A 17,215-nucleotide genomic window follows, 5' to 3' on the forward strand; every position below is an offset into this window, starting at 1 on the left:
TAGATTCTCTAAAACACAACCTATTTAAGTAAAAGGAGCAATTCGCGCCCTGGAAAAAGCCACTGTCAGTCAAAGCTCGATAGAAGCAATAATATTTGAAATTGGCGCCATAGATGTGGAGAAAATTGTACAAACAGCTCGTGGTTTAGCCCATTCTACATTCCTACAACACCCAGCGTGCATTGCGCCCCTCGCTCTGAAAGGAGCGGCCCAGCGAGAGACGCTGGAGTGAAATACTACCGTTTTCCAGTCAAGGACATTGATCACTACAGGCAATGGCTCAGAGAAGTACAGAATCCGAAAAACGATGAGAATATCCCGGTGCATCGAGGTTAAAAATCGTCGAACTGGCCCTTTAATTGCACCTGCTCCCATTCATGCACAGATGTACCTGTTCAGAGGTCTTGTAGAAGGCAACAGAGGCGTTAACCAGCTTCAGTCGGTCCTCCATCTTCAGCATCAGCTGCTGCCAGTGATCTGCCACCTTCAAGCCAAACAAAACCAATCAGTTCACAAAAACAGCGACGATATTATTCCTCACATTTATGTACAAAGTGTTTAAAAGTGTTACCTTTTCTGCACAGTCTCTGATCATGTCCATGTCGTAGTGGTTTGCCTGGAGTAAGGCCTCAGCCTTCTGCTGTACCTGCAGCGCACTCTGATGGGTTTTCTGCGTGGGGGATAAGGGGGAGAAAACAATGAAATTCATGAGTTCTATGAATCTCTATATCACAATGATTGCTTTGAAAACAGGAGCCCCGCTTCCTGTTGTCCCTGCAGGGCAGTTTTGTGCAGGGTAAAGGAAAGGCTAAATAAATAAGAGTAGTGTATTATTATAGCTGTGTCATAAAGATTGTCCTGGAGAGAGCGCTTTGGAGAGGAAATGAGATAAAAAAAGAACAGTATCTGGTGATTTTCGTGTCATAGCTGTAAGCCGAAAAGACAACTTGTGCTCGCTGCTGGACCAAAGGGAAGAGAAACAGAAGGAGATAAGGAGGATTTTCTGCAACCTTTGATAATGTCTGCAGCACCTGCAGGGAACTGTCAAGGAGGACCTTTCCATATACCTTGCTCTTTTCACACCACGCAGGGAATACAGTTATAGCATGAGTATTAAAATTCAAGTCTCACATAGGCAATAATCGTAAACGCAACTTTCTTCTGAGTGTGCATCTTTCTCTGTGTGTGCGTGTGTGAGCTCTGTAGAAGTAGGTCAGGTACAGGCCTGCATTAAAATGAGCCAGGCTCGACAAAGTTCAAAGAAAATGCACCTCTGCATAATCAGTGGTTAAGAGATAAAGGAAATAAAGACGGAGGTGAGCAGAGAACGAAGAAAGAGAGAGGTGGAGATATTAGTTATTCATTATTCCATTTCATGTGTGACTGGTGAGGAGAAGGGGAGACAGATACAGTGAACCTGAGAAGAGTTTTAGAAAGGCAAAAGGTTGAACGGAGCAGAGGAGTGCAGAAGGGGTGCGCAGTAAAGGGAGAGCAAGATGAAATACGAAGCATGAGATGAATCAACACAAACAAGATGAAAGGGAAGAAGAGGAGAAATGGGAAAAGAATATGTATGAGGGAAACAAAAGATGCAGAGAGGCAGAAAGGAAGCAACAATATGTATATTTATTTCACCTCTATTGCATGTTGGAATTGTTCATGCTCCTTCTGCAGCTGTTCGGCTTCTTGTAACGAACTGGCTGTGATCAAACCGGCGTTCAGCATGGACTCGCCATTACGAATCCAACCCAGCACCTAAAACAAACACAGGGCACACACACATACAGAGTTTTATTATTCAAATAGATTTTGCACTACTGCGCTCAACAAATGAACCATCCATCCATTATCTATGCCGCTTATCCTGTTCAGGGTCGAAGGAGGGGCCGGAGCCTATCCCAGCTGTCATTGGGCAAGAGGCGGGGTACACCCTGGACTGATTGCTCACAGGGCTGACACATGGAGACGGACAACCTTTCACACTCACACCAACACCTACAGGACTTTAAAGTCACCAATGAACCTGGCGAGAATGTCTTTGGACTGTGGGAGGAAGTCGGAGCACCCAGAGGGAACCTATGCAGGCATGGGGAGAACATGTAAACTCCACATATACCATTTTTCCACCGAGGCAGTTTCAGGGCTGGTTCGGAGCCATGCTCAATTGATTGCCGTGACCAGTGTCCGCCATTTTTCTACAGCAAAACAAAACAACAAAGCCAATGGATACGAAGGCGAAGCAGTAGTCGGCCCTAGAAGACAAGCTGCCTCCTTGCAGTTTGGTCCTTGCAGGAGATCCAGAGCAAGCTGGAGGGATCGACCAGGACAAAAGCAATTTTGGACGAGATCAGGCGCGAGATGGCTGCAGCGGGGTTCAATAGAAGTGTTGAACAGAATGAACTGAAGAAACATTACCGGGACCAGAAGGAGGACTTCGGCCGAGGTGGCAGCGGTTGCCCTTAAAGAAATCCCCACTTCGAGGTGTTTGACTCTGTGACGTCCGAACTGGGGTTCGAATTAGGAACCTTTGAGCTGTGAGGCGACAGTAACTACTTTCTTTTTTTTCTCTGTCCTCCAAAATTTGTTGCAATTTTAATTTCTCCTTCCTCTTTCAATTCTTTAACATTCACTCTCCATATGTACCAACATTTCCTCTTTGTCTCTCTTCTGACGCCTCCTCTCCTTGCATACTAACTACATTCCTTTTTTCATGCATGACTCAAATTGAACCTTCCCTACCTACCTACTCCATCCTTTACTTAGCCCTTTCTCCCCTTTGTAGATCTCTACACACACCGCCTCGCACACGCACACACACGCTCCTGGATTCACACAAAATCCCATTTGCTCATAGTTGTGCTGGCCTAGTTCTAGCCAGAGGGTATGTTAAACACAGTCTGTCACAAAGACACCCCTCTCTCTCTCTCTGACTCAGCACGCACACCTGCTGTGTGGGTGATGGGCTGAACTGCAACTGAAGCTGTGCTATAAAAGTGATGATGCAACACAAGTCTGACTCTTGTTTTTCACGGCCTATGTTTCCATTGCACTCCAAATCTCCTGAGGCGGTACAGGTATGGATATCGGAAGAGCTGTTTTTCTCCACATGACGCAAGTCAGCGGCGATAATGAGGACATATGTGATGCAACAGTAACAGAGATATGATTTATAATACCACTTAACCTTACTTACAGTGCTCTGTTTCATCCCTTTCTCTCGCCATAATCCCCTTCATAAAGTGTGTCATTTCATAATGCGGAGAGCACTCCTAACATGTACACATCTCTCAGTTTGGGACATTTGAAGCCCCCCAGAAAAGCTTGAAAATTTCTGAGATTAAAATTGTAAATTTGCCAGGAAAAAAAATTTGATATCTCTGAGATTAAAGTGGTACATTTGCCACAAAAAATAGCAAATATGTGACAAAATAAGTAGCAAATTTATGTGATTATAAAGTGAGAAATCTGCGAGAAACAAATACTAGTAAAAAGGTGTTTCTAGGAACCTTTTTGAGCCACGACCCTCCCCCTTAAAAGTAGGTTGGGGTACGGTCCCCTCCTTCTCGATTCACCCGTTTCTCTTTGGAGCTCTGCCTGCTGCCTACACAGGCGCACATGGCACGGAGCTCGGTGCATATCAAGTCTATTTTCTCCCCGCACAAGAAGCAGACTTCATAGTGGAGAAAGACTGAGCGACCCTCTGCTGCAAAAAACACACGTTCCTATGCTCCCAGTTTGCCCCAGGGGTTAGGATCACACATGAAAGTTACCCTACGCACTCAGGACGGCTACTAAAAGTAAACAAACCCTGCATTATGGAGAAAAATTATAAAAACAACTTTAAACACTATTTTGCTAGTTTTTGTTTCTCGCAAATGTATAACTTCATAATCTCATAAATCCGTAGTTATTTTCTCACAACTTCACTTTTTTTTTTCTGGCAAATGTACCACTTTAACCTCAGAATTTGCACGTTTTCTCTCCGAATATTTAAATAGTCTAATAATATAGTCTTTGGTACAATGTCCCTAATACGCCGTCGTAGATCTCCGTCCGGGTTTGAAGGCTTCGCTACTTATGAAATTAAATCACTGCCAGAATAATTCAGACTACAGGAAGCAGAATTTTGTTGTATCCACATTTAGTATAAAAGGGTTGCAGTAATTTCCAATGATGTCGTGCAGGGGGTAAAGCGGTTGAGCTGTATTTGACACTGACATCTGAGGTATTCACATTAGAAAGTGCATTGTACAGTTTATAATGTGTTCTAAAAGTAATTTCAAAGTGTTTAATACCTGAAAAAAAAAAGAATAAACAGCTTAAGATATTTATAAAACACTGCGCCATGCATCGATTTATTAACACTGCCGCTCTGTGGTAAGATAACACCAGCATCACACTGACATCACACTGTCGTCATACTGTCAGCTCTATTCAACCAGCTTAACCAAGCGCATCATCAGAAGAGTTTTGCTACAGCATTCTCTGTAGACAATCTCTTGCAAATAATAGTCTCAATTTCAAATCTGCCACCACTTTTGTTCAATTTTTCATGGATTTTAGGGCAACTTCAAACAACACTGGCCTGTTGTTATTCTGCTGAATTGCTATGATTACAGGCTTAGTTATAAAAAATTGCACTGTTTGTTTTTGTCGTGCTTCGAAGAATCATTATACTTCATTTCAAACTCAAATTCATTGCGGTGAATGTATTCAACAACTGAATGAGTATTTGCAGAGAATCCCCGGCTGACGCACTTTTCACTGACGCAACATAAGCTCAGAAAAACGCTTTCCCATCCTATCAAGACAGATTGTGTCTGGCCCATTTTCTACTTTTGCCCTGAATTTCAATTTATCTCTGCTCTCTCTTTAAACCTTGGCTGAACATCCAAAGGCACTGTATCGCTCTGACTATTCCCTAAAGTCAGAGAGAGATACAGACAGATAGAAACACAGAGAGAGGAGGGAGAGAGACTGTTGACACAGGATGAGTCATATTCATGTACAGACAGAGCATACTATAACCTGTAAACACTTCAACGCAGTCTGCTGCAACATTATGGTATGCTAGCAATAAATAGTCAGAGTTACTCTCCACATATCAGAAATATAGCACATGTGGTCATTTAAATATGAGCACAGTCTGAGCTCTAGTTCCACTTTCAATATGTTTGTTTATCACAATAGAGGGATTAGTCTTTCATAAAAGTAAAAAGCAAAGCTCTTCTTTTTTTAGAGTGCCTTCAACCTACATTTTCTGATCACTCTCTTGTCCTCTTTTTCTTCATGCATGTACCTGTTTGACTTCAGCCTGCAGATGCCTCAATTGGACACACTGCTCCAGATGCCTCCTGTGCTGCTCGGCTGCCAGGTCCAACTCCTGCTGCTTCTCGTGCAGAAACTCCAGCAGGTCCTGGACCCGCGTGGCCATGTCCACATCTCTGTCGCACAATAGCTCCACACCTGCATGAACCAGACATTTTATTAAATGAAATTATACCTTTTACAATCCCTGTTTGTGTCCTTTTTGTCTTCCTAGGTGGAAGGAATAAAGAGGTGTTTAGCATTCTGCACGCATCTCTGCCATATGCTGAATCCATATAGTCTACACTGAGGTAGGTATAAGTATGTATTCAATGCATGCATTCTGTGTGACCTGCATTTTATAGATTAGCAACAGCTGCATGGATAGGGATTTCACAATTTTGGCATTATTCATGGCGGATTGCACAGACAGCTTACATTTTTCTAACACAGAGAAATGCTGATCTTGTGGAAGCTCATCAAATTATGTCTGAAATCCATTTTCTGCATAATCTTTACTCACATTTTAGTCCTGCATTCCATAACAGCATTGTGTGCCAGTCCTGGCGCTAGCTGTAAGTCTGGCCCTGGTAGAAAATAATTGTCCTGACGCAGGCTTTAGAGGTATCAGTCGCATGTCTATAATCGTTAAGGAAGCCGTGCAGCTAGCTGAAGCAGAGTAGCTGTCTGACTGCAAATTTTTGCATGACTTCAGCTGGATTTGTGCTGTGACAATCTCAGAGGGGGAACGTTAAAACAATACAGGAGGCGGGGTTTTTGGTCATCTTAAAAAATGCACTTCTGTGTGTGTGCGTGTGCTACAGTGGTTTAACACGACAGTGAATGCGACTCTTGCGGATTAAGAGGCAAAATCTGCTTGGTATAAACAGATGTGTCTCCCATTCCCTCCTCCTCTTTCCCTAAATTTCCCTCTATTTTTCCCTCGTCAACCTCGACATATCCCTCATCCATGTCCTCCTCTCTCTAAACCTTTCTTACACTGACCATTTGGCTTAAAATAACACTCATTTGCAGCTCCGATTTTTGCTACACATCTGTTCTTCTTTCTCCGTTTACTGTATTTGTGCTTAAAATAAATAGTGAGCAAGTGTTTTTGTATGTCTTTACTCACCGGACGCCTGCACCTCCGTGACATACTGCAGCAGCTCTTGTCCCTGGTGGATGACGTCGAAGGTGAGGTTGTTCATCGTGAGCGCCTTGTCTGCATGATGCTGGAGCCTCTGCTCAGCCAGGGTCAGGTCCTCTGTGTCAAAGTCACTCATCTGCTGGGACAGCTCCTCGTTCCATGACTCCAGGTCTGAGATGATCTGAGAGGAAAGAGCACGGGTGAAATCGCAGATAAAAGGAGAGAAAAGTGGCTTTTATGAATGATATTACAAAAACAAATCTCAAGTTCTGCTCTCATTTAATGGTCTGAATGAAAAATGGAAGGAGAGAATTATTGCATGAAATTATATGTGACAAAGGTCCCCGACAGCCATTTCCCCGTCCATATAATCTTATGATTAATAGAATTCTTAAATGCCGAGTCAGACAGTTTAATGGCTGTAACCCTAAGCTTGCTGCCATAATAACAGATAACATATTACACTGGTGATGCACGGCTGCTAAAGCAGATGTACTGAGATGTCAGCGCATGTCTCCGACTGCCCACGCAGACTGAATCATGATACCAGGGGCACCTTGATCCTGGCACCATCCAGCTCTGTCTGTCAGTGTGTGGTTTTATTTCCCTTTTTTAAAACAAACTCAGGAGAACTAGTCGACACTTATTTTAAGAAGTGAGCAACCTCTTGCTCTGGGGCACATGGAGTAACTGTAAGTAGCTTATTTACTGTAACTAAGGAGTCAGACTGTTACTAGAAACAGGTTTTAAATTCAATTAATTGATCTCAGTTGTCAGGTTTCCCATCCATCCATCCATCCATTATCTATACTGCATACCCTGTTCAGGGTCGCAGGGGGACTGGCGCTGATCCCAGCTGTCATTGCCTGAGAGGCGGGGTACACCCTGGACTGATCGCCAGTCAATCACAAGGCTGACACATAGAGACAGACAACCTTTCACGCTCACATTCACATCTATACGGGCAATTTTAGAGTCACCTATTAACCTACAGAGAATGTCTTTGGACTGTGGGAGGTGCCTGGAGGAAACCCACGCATGTACGGGCAGGACATGCAAACTCCACACAGAAAGGCTCACTATGTTGGAAACGGGATTCGAACCAGGAACCTTCTAGATGCTAACTACTCAACCACTGTGCAGCCCGGTTTTCCAATTTTCTCTCAGTAAATTTGTCAGTTAGAGTAGTTTTTCTGGCAACAACTTAAACAGTCAACAGAGGACAACTGTATTGCAGGACTTCGTTGTAGTTAAATACTGATATGGAATAGATTACTTTACAGAACTTTATTATTGGTGGTATTGTATGAAATTATGCTCTTATGTCAGATGAACGTGCCAGATTGGCATTTAGAGTTATGTGGCCCTGACATGACTCATGACAGACAAAGCTGATCAGATTCCCACAGTCATGCTCACTCAAGTAGCTCGTCGTGTCACAAGCGTCTTCAGTGACAGGGGTGAAAGTTTAAAGTTCCCCAACCTGGTGTCAAAGTCCCATATCCAGCTGCTGTGTGACCTTATGAATCCATGCGAAGAATGTGACAATTTGAAACGTGTGGCATTACCACGTTACCCCTGACAACTGGAGAATTGATAAGATGTCATGCGATAGCTCATAACACTGGTCAAATTTGAGCCTTGTGCATAAATGAGTTGTTTTGGCAGCTGCCCTCTTAAAGTCAAAGACTGCTGTTTTGTGCATACCTCAAAGAATGTGAGAAATAAAGTGAATCGGCATGGGAAAAGAAAGTCCAGTGGATGTTGGACAGAAAAGGGAAAAAGTGATAAACAGTCAGAAAGTTTGTATCCCTGTAATCTTGCAGGACTAAGATATGAAATAACAAACTAAAAATCTCTTGGCAAAGGTTAGTGAACAGTTGCTGCAGGCCAGTGCTATTTTTCTTAAGCAACATTTAGCAAACACAAGAGTTGCAAACAGCATATTCTGTTTAAAGTGACAGTACAAACTGTAGTCAGTAATAAAAGTTCTATAATAAGAAAGAGGGAGTCAAATTAGCAGTAAACGTTTGCTTCTCTCTCTCTTGTAGTTCCTCACTTCAAGTAGGATAAATTGTGTTTCTTTTTAACTCTCGTAATCATTAGGACCATGAAGTCTGCATGCCAGGGAACCAAGAAACCATCAGTTTTATTCTCAGGTTAACCTCCAAACATAGGGCATAGAGTAACAAAGCTGCAGTGAGTCACACAACAATGATTTCTTTTAACGATTCTGACCACGAGTGTGCAACAACAGCAGGATTCAAACTTTCCTCAGGATTAAATAAATGAAACAACAAATGCCAAAAGGAGCAAGAGGTCATTTCCCCTTAATGCAGTTTTATACTTTTAGTCTTGCAATGTTATCAGCTAATGTCTTTTATGAAAAAAATGGCTAGCATAGCTGCTAAGTCTCGCTACTAAACAGTGCTAATATCAGAATGATGCTTTCAACACATTCAACTAGCAGAGCGGGAAGGTAACAGACAGTTATAGAGCTGCTCTGCTCTCTTTAGAAACCTAAACACATGCTGATCATCTCCTCAAACCTCAGAACATGAAGACTTATCAATTAAATCTTTGGTAAATAAGCTATTTTAAATCTTGGACAAGGTTTATAACAAATCCATTATTCAAGTCAATTTCTCTATAAATCCAAAAGCATAGCGGGAACATAACACGTTAAGTGGAAGGCTCTTCGTGCACCTCTCTATTGAATATGTTTACACATAAAGTAAACCTCTTTCCACACAGAAAAGCATTTTTATTACGACAAGTTACTCCTGGGTATTGGATTCAAACAAATTCTCCTCTGCATGAAAACACCACTTTCTAGCACACAGAATAATCTTATCAAGTGCTGTCAAAGAAGAAGAATAAAATATCCCCTCTAATCAATATGATAAATCTAGCAATCTGGCAACAAAGTAGAAACTTACCAACCACTCATTTGCACTCTGCTCTCCTCTCCTCTTACAGTTGAGTAAAATGCCCTCAGTGTGCAGAAAGACCATCTCCCTCAGCTACCAACACTGTGAAGATGAACTAATGGAGGAGATAAGTCTCGTCTTTGACCCCCTGTTTTGTTTCTCAGTGGTGTGCAGTGATACAGGGCTTATCACCAGAGAAGACAGCATTGTGAGACAGCTGTATCTCTCACCTCAACGCATGCTCTCACCTCAAAAACACACCCCCATCCAAGCCAGGAGGGAGTGTCCCGGTGCGCGCAGTGTGCATGTGTTTGTCGGTGAGGGCAGGGAGTGGAGGGGAACGAATGCCTCCTCCACCCATCTTCGTGCTCCGGCACTGTGTCATATTAATCCTCTGTCTATGTGTGTGTGTGTGTGTGTGTGTGTGTGTGTGTGTGTGTGTGTGGGCGGACTTCAGTGTTCAACACGAGAGCTTAGCAGATTCACGAACCGGTCCCTGACTTGACATGCAGAGTTAATGTGAGACTTATCTGTTCTTTTGGACTTACAATGCAGACACAAAGGAGGCAAACCCAACCGCAGAACTTGCACACAGTGGAGGAGGACTCATTCATGGACAGACATGTTATAAAGTGTCACATTCTGTGCAGTGCGGTTTATGGTTTCAATGCTTTTTCAACAGTAGTCAAAAATCCTCATTAATCAAGTTTTTTTATAAGTCATCTTGAGCAATCTAAGTAAGTTGAGCACGTTTGTGTCTTGGAAGTCCAGCTGGGAGTAACAGGAAAAGCAAAGCAAATGTTCTGGGTGTTACAATAATAATCATATAAGCATCCGTCATTAACAGGTTTGACAGGAACTACTACAATTAACTGATTATGACACAGATTTTGTTCCTTCAGTTCCATGAAGTAGCAGAATCACAGTGGTGCTTTTACCTAAAAGCCAACAAATCTTAGTTAGCATGCTAACACGTTAGTGTGCTAGCATGCTAACTATTGCCATAAGAACCTCTCTTAAAGAACAGCTGAGGCTAATAGAAAAGTTATATGTCGCTTTGCAGGTATATAAACCAAAGTATTGTACAAACATATTTGTTACCTGTTAATGGTGCTAGAGGAAAATTTAAGTGGTCTCAAAACTAATTGCAATTTATGCTGAGGTTGTGTCAATAATGTCTGTAACAAATTTAAAGGCAAACACTCCAGCAGTTGATGAGACAATTCACTCAGAACCACAAATGTGAACGTCATGGAGGCTTAAGAGGAAAATCAAGATTACCAAAGTCACTAGACTTCATCCTCTGGTGAGCACAAATCAGTCAGTGGGGGTCCAATATGCACCATGATCCGCCATTGCGATGTCGCAACTCTCTCTCTCTAGGGCTGTGAAAGTACCGTCACTCACTCACTCAGTCAGTTACATACAGACTCAAGTGTAGGGCTGACCCCGGCGGTCAGCCAAAAATATAAGCTACAGATGGATGCAACAGAATAATGATTATGGTTACAAGGGCACCACGTACTGTTTATCCTAGGGATGCACGATATTATCGTCACGTCATCGGCATCGGCAGATATGTCACTTTTCTGCTGATATTTTACGACAATAAAACAACGCTTTATTTTTGCCTAAATGCTCGATGATTCTTTAGCGCTACACTGCTAGCATGTCTAAAAATTCAGTTGTTCTATCACAGTAGTGATCTGATTAATATTGAAAACCATTTCCATAACTAGACACATCCGCATGAATATAAGCCTGAATCTCTGCTCTAAGCTTTTGCCTCCAAAGGGACTGAGTCTAATTCATCTGTCAACATTACAGAGCAATGTGGCAACAAATTGGACTCAACAGCCGCGATAAATATCACAACAAAACCTAAAATAACACTTTAAAAAAGCAGCTATCATATCAGAGCACCAGCGGAGAGGAGCTTTCACTGTCACAGTGGAACGTTAAGGAGTTAGCGTATATGCAGCTGTGATGGTCGGAGAGGGGGAGTGAAAATTGGAATCAGTTAGTGGATGAGTGGTACTAGATACTAGAGTAGAGTATTGCTGTACAACAGTTCATTAGTCGTTTAGTGTTTTTAGTGTGCCACTTGCCACATGTAACTGATCTTGTTTTGCACTAAAAGAGCCACCAATACACACAAAACACATGGTTTAATATGGCACATTAATATCTGTCAATCACCTCTTCTCAACTTAATCACGTTCTACTGCAAATTTATTCTCCTGTCCACTTTTCCTCTTACTTTGCACCTCAATTTTCTCCCTTATTATACACTTAAGTCCAGATAATTCCTACACTTCCATCCCTCTCTCGTTCTTTTAAACCTGTCCAATCCTCAAACCCCATCTTCCTCTCTTCATCTTTCTCAATCTCTCTTCTGCTTGAACATTGAAGTATGAAGCAAAAAATAAACATCCATCGTGCACCAAGCCCACATCTCCCGCCTACTCACATCGATGGCGTCCCTCTCAAAGATCCGGAGCTGGAGGAAGAGCTCCAGTTTGATCTTCCTCTCCTGGAACAGCTCCTCCATCTGGCCCTGCGCCTCGTCCAGCTGCTGCAGCACGCTCTCGATGTGAGCCATGGAGCTGTTGTGCGGAGTCTTGTTGCTCGAGATGGCCGAGTCTCTGCGGAGAAAGGTCAAATACAGGGGAAGTTACAGGAACTGTGTACTTGTGGTCAGTCAGTGATGTGGCTCAGAGTTCTTGTGGTGGAAGGACATTTAAGAAAATACGAATCTTTGCTCTGTTTACTTAGTCTGTTAAACAAAATCCCTTCTATTTTCTCCCTAGTGTTGTTTTTTGTTTTCCTTCGACTTCACAAACACATGATTGTCCGATGTTTGCAGAGAAAATGTCAAATCACGACGGCCTTGGGCTTTGCATTCCTAAGTTCTGGTATTTAGTCAGCTCGTACTTTTATTATTGCAGAAATTAAATGTTGTTGACGCTCCAAACTCTTCTAGATAAGACTTAAAGAGTGTGTCTGTTTGTGTTAGAGTGCTGCATAAACATGGCTTACCCTAGTGTAAGTCTTATACTACAATATTCAGATTCACAGTAAGTGTAGCATGCAGAAATAGTTGTCACCTGAGCTGCTGTATGAGGTCCTCCCCCTCCTTGATGACATTGACAGTAGCCTGCAGTGTGGTCTGCTGCTGCTGCCCGAAACGCTTGATCAGGTCCTGCACTGCTTCAACCGACTCGGCGTACACATCATCCAGCAGCTCCTTCTGAAGCTCCTCCAACCACGTCCACAGCTGACAGAGATTGACAGGAAAGTAAAACCAGTTAAAAAAGCAGCATCATGAGTACACGCCCAAAAGCAGAGGGGGAAAAAAACAGGAAGCAGCTCTGTTGTGAGCAGAATACACATGCTGAAAGGGGCGGGGCAGATACACTGTGAGAGGTGAGGATCGATAGAAAAGCTGCCAAAAGGAGAGATAGAAGGAGAGAGAAAGACATCAAAACCGACCAGTTCTGTTCAAAGCTTGTGTTTTTTGTTGTTTTTTGTGAATGGTCATCTTTGCAACAGATTAGCCATCTGGGTGAGTTGGCTCAGCAATTAAAGCCCTGGCACAGCATCCAGGCTTCAGGAGAGAGACCCTGGCACCCGCGCTTTGTCTAACACCCACGCTGCCTACTCAAAAACACAGCTACTTTAGGTATTGTTACCATCACCCACTTAGAATTATAAAGTGTGTTAAACTATACCTGCTGTAGAAAGGCGCTAACACTGTGTTTTTGGCAACCAAATATGCAAATGCGTGAGTGAGCTTTCTGGCAACTGATGGCTGCTTATTTTAGATTACGCAAGATTAGACTTGCTTTGACTATAAGTAATTTTGGGCTTTTATCTGCAGTATGATATGCACACATTATAGTAAATACTAAGGTCATATATAATAAGTAACAGCAGCAGTAGGTTGCTTTTATTGTAGATTTACTAACAATAAAAGAAAACACTAAGAGACAATTTTCTTTATGTAGTAATGTAGGTTACAAGTTAGAAAAGTTGGATACACACACACACACACACACATATGCACACACACACAGTGACCGGCACCAGTGTGAGCTGACAGATGGGATGAAGGAGATTAGTCCATATGGACATGAAAGACTAGCTTCATTAATAACTACACGGCTCTGACTGCCTCTATGAGTCCACCGTGTAAACAGGATGTCGTGTGAACACGTGCAGAGCACAGTGATGTGTCAGTGTGGAGAGGTTAATTTTGACAGTCAAAGATGTGCAGTGTACGACTCTCACATCAACATAACAGAGTGAGAGTAATTAAGGGCCTTGCTGCAGCCACTAGCACCGCACACGGCAGATTCCTATCGGGTTATGTGTACTTTTTTATTTAAAGTAACAATATAAATAACAACAAGGAAAATTAAAGGCATGGTTGTCATTGCGGGAGAAGGCAGGCTGAGCCAGATTGTCTTTAACTTGTGTAAACACGAGTGCACTGCAGATGGAAAAGACAGCACAGATGTTTGCACAGGGAGAACATAGTGACTGGCAGGACCATTATTCAGGAGCATGAAAATGAACACACTAGAACGCACACACCTCTCGCTGTGAAAGCATTAATTCTCACTCTTGGTAGTATTAAAATTTAAAATAAAAATGTATTTTTCCTCTAAGTTGCCCTCCAGTAATTAACATATCCAGTCATGTGGACATGACTGTGACTCCTCACATGGAAGATAGTAGTGGATCCTTATGTGATGATTTGATTCAGATTTTAAATGTCTAATTATCTAAGGATTGTGCAACCACGTTGACTTTTCTGTCCCCGGGTTGCTTTCTCATTAATTATGTATTAATTTCACAGTAATAACAGCCTGCGTTGTAAAGAAAACAGCCCTTACATTGATATTGTCATTGCTAATTACCAAGCCTAACAACTATAGAGCAACTCTCCATCCTTGTGCCATGAAATAAAATAATTAATGTATCAATTGTTGATGGTAAACAAGGATGTGAAAGAGCTTTTTACTGTCATTATGACATATGATTAAAAGCATGAGTCCGATCTATAAATCAATACCACTCTTCCTTTTTCAGCTCCTGTCTTCATACAGCATTAGAAGCATGGAATTAGGCTTTAGGCAATACAGAGGAGCAACATCAACGTGGTGAATAGGTCTTACTAGAGCTGGCGAGAGAAAAGGAGAGAGAACACACACCTCTTTGACGTGTGTGTGAAAGGCGACAGACATGTCCAGCAGGACTTTGCGCTGCTCCACACGCCGCACAAAGTCCTGGATGCGATCTTCTAGCTGGTGGGCAGCCTGGTATATTTCCTCTGGGTCGCACTCTCCGGTCTGTGCCAGCTGCTCTGCTGCCTCCAGCAACTTGTCAGCATTGGTGTAGGTGTTCTGAAATGAGAGTAAGGTATCTCATACACTTGACTGGCAGGGAAAACTGCTGTTTGTACTGAAATCTTGTAAGCTTTATGGAGGCATGGAGGAAGTATCTTTCCCCTGAAATATGACTTTACTTTACATATTATTTGATTATAGTTTACACCATAGAAAGTAACTAGAGTAGCAGCCCCAGCTAGGGCAATGATCACACTCTGACTGATGGTTTGTGAAACCTATTTTTCTGTTAAACCCTGCAGTAATTCCACAAACACACCGTAAAAGCCAGTTGCTAAAATAGTTCACCAGAGGATGATGAGGATGATCTTCGATAAGTATTTCCATCACCATATATTTCCGGTTTGGTGGCAGGTACGCGAAAACCTGACTTCAAAATAAAAGCACCCAAAACCGCTAACACATATCACAGAAACAACAAACTAGCCTTATTGTGAAAATAAACAACTTTTTTCATAAAATTTTGACAGTCACCTATTTTGTCTCTTTTAAGGGTCCATCACAACTAGCAGGGGATTTTTCTACACAAAAAAATACATATCTTTTACCAACGTCTGCAAGTTTCCTGCCTGTTTTGTTGCTTTTTTAAAGCCTGGACAAAAAAGCGTGAGATAAGATGACAATCAGCTTTCTTTAGCTCTTTTTTTTTCCCCATGTGCTTTTAAACTCACCTGTGCAACCTCTTCAAAGTCTTCATGCCTCTTCTGCAGAGCCCTGGCTCTGTGCAAAGACTTCCCAACCCCTGTGTGTTTACTGAGAAAGGCCTCGCCGTGGTTTTCTATCCAGTCCAGCACCTTTAAACAAACACACAAAAACAGTTAAAAAACGACGGACGACACAGGGTGTGTAGTACATATTTTCAAGCAGTAGGGGGTGCTATCCGCTCAAAAGGCTGTGCTCAGATCACATTAGTGTCACAGTAGTTTATTAATGTCATCTTCTTCTCCCTCGCCCCTCCGTCTTTCTCTCTCCCTCTGCTCTTCCCCTCTTTCTTTACTCTTTCCCTCCATCTGCACTCCGTCATGTTTAAATTACACGAGTGTGGACAATTAGCTTTTGCCTAATAGGAAATCCAGAGCAGTGCTATGTGTCAACATTTCCACTGTGTATGAGATTAGCTATAAATCTTTGTACATAATTACCTTATTATCTTTTAACCAGATGGCTGTACTTCATCTGTTTCTATGCGGGGTAATGAAAAGGATTTGCATGATGTTTTCAGGGGATATTTTGATGGGGTAAACACATATGAACATGTGCACAATGCCCCCCGACACTTTATGTGACAGTAAATTGCGTCACCATGGAAACCACTACCAAGAGAAAAGGGTGATGAAAGAGAGGATGGAAGAGGGGAGAGGCAGAGCAAGGCAGGGAGAGAGAGAGGGAGGGAGGAGGGAGGCAGAGAGGGAGAGTTCATGCCCAAAGGGTAGAAATGCAGAGACGACACTTTACACCAGCTCAGTAGTTTTGATCTAAGGGCTCTGCCAACCAGACAGACACAGAGGGATAGAAGCTCTAACTCTGAAGACCCAGGAGGAAGTGTAAAAGTGCTTTGAAGAAGCTGGTACTGATTATACTGTATCTTAATATCACACCCTCTGCTATCCAGTACAAAAAACGACAAATCTGGACTTTTATAGCCATTTAAAAATTGGCCTCTACATTTCTTCAGTTTCCACTATAGTCTCCACTATATTTGTATATGCATGTGTGAGTGTGCATGTCTGCTCATGTGTGCAAGTCAAATCCTGCAGAAGCCCACACAGCTGCAGGTCTCCTTGTAGTCTGGCTTTTCTTTGTGAGCGTGTTTGTGTCCCTTACTTGCTGCACGTCCTGCTGAAAGACACACAGCTGCAGCCGCTGGTGCAGGCGCACTTTGCGATGCTGCCAGATGTTTTCCAGCTGCCTCTGGTGATGCAGCACCTCGTGGATGATGTCCAGGACGTGGTGCACGGCCTTGGAGTAGTTGGCCGATGCCATCAATGAATCAGCACTTCCTGGGGTCAGAGGTCGCTGCAGTTTGTCCAAAAGAGACTTCCCATCCTGGCTTACCTGTAAAAGGTGACATACAGTTTAACAAATAAGAAAAATATCATCACGTATCCAAGCTGAAAGTTAGGAGAAGACTCAAGTCTCAGTTGCCAAATTGCTTATTTAACAAAAATTAAGTTTAACGCATTGATGATGTTGCTAACAAACAAATGAACCAATGGAAACCAATATTCTTCTTCAAAAAACCCTCAACTTAAAAGAGCAATTTGCCCCGTGCACTGTCAGTCAAAGCTGGTGTTCTCTGTAATCGATAGAATCAATAATACTTGAAATTGGCGCCATAGCTGTGGAGAAAGTTGTACAAACAGCTTGTGGTTTCACCCATTCTACATTCCTACAACAGGAACGGCCAAGTGAGAGACGCT

The 17,215-nt window shown here is 42.6% G+C and overlaps 1 protein-coding gene across 1 annotated transcript in view; it reads right to left on the minus strand.

Annotated features, from left to right (window-relative positions):
* The window catches only part of triob (trio Rho guanine nucleotide exchange factor b), an 89,086-nt gene that overhangs the window by 38,786 nt on the left and 33,085 nt on the right, over positions 1–17,215 (minus strand). The window contains exons 10-19 of the mRNA XM_069656934.1: positions 16,620–16,850; positions 15,467–15,589; positions 14,601–14,792; positions 12,492–12,661; positions 11,855–12,029; positions 6,440–6,635; positions 5,300–5,466; positions 1,636–1,755; positions 572–670; positions 392–484 (exon numbers count right to left, since the gene is read on the minus strand). Coding sequence (XP_069513035.1) covers positions 392–484; positions 572–670; positions 1,636–1,755; positions 5,300–5,466; positions 6,440–6,635; positions 11,855–12,029; positions 12,492–12,661; positions 14,601–14,792; positions 15,467–15,589; positions 16,620–16,850 — 1,566 coding nt within the window. The remainder of the gene's footprint in view (positions 1–391; positions 485–571; positions 671–1,635; positions 1,756–5,299; positions 5,467–6,439; positions 6,636–11,854; positions 12,030–12,491; positions 12,662–14,600; positions 14,793–15,466; positions 15,590–16,619; positions 16,851–17,215) is intronic.

This window comes from Semicossyphus pulcher, unplaced genomic scaffold (assembly GCF_022749685.1).
Source record: "Semicossyphus pulcher isolate SPU_LCO1_2020_fin unplaced genomic scaffold, fSemPul1.0.p SCAF_9, whole genome shotgun sequence".
Classification (NCBI taxonomy): Eukaryota; Metazoa; Chordata; class Actinopteri; order Labriformes; family Labridae; genus Semicossyphus; species Semicossyphus pulcher.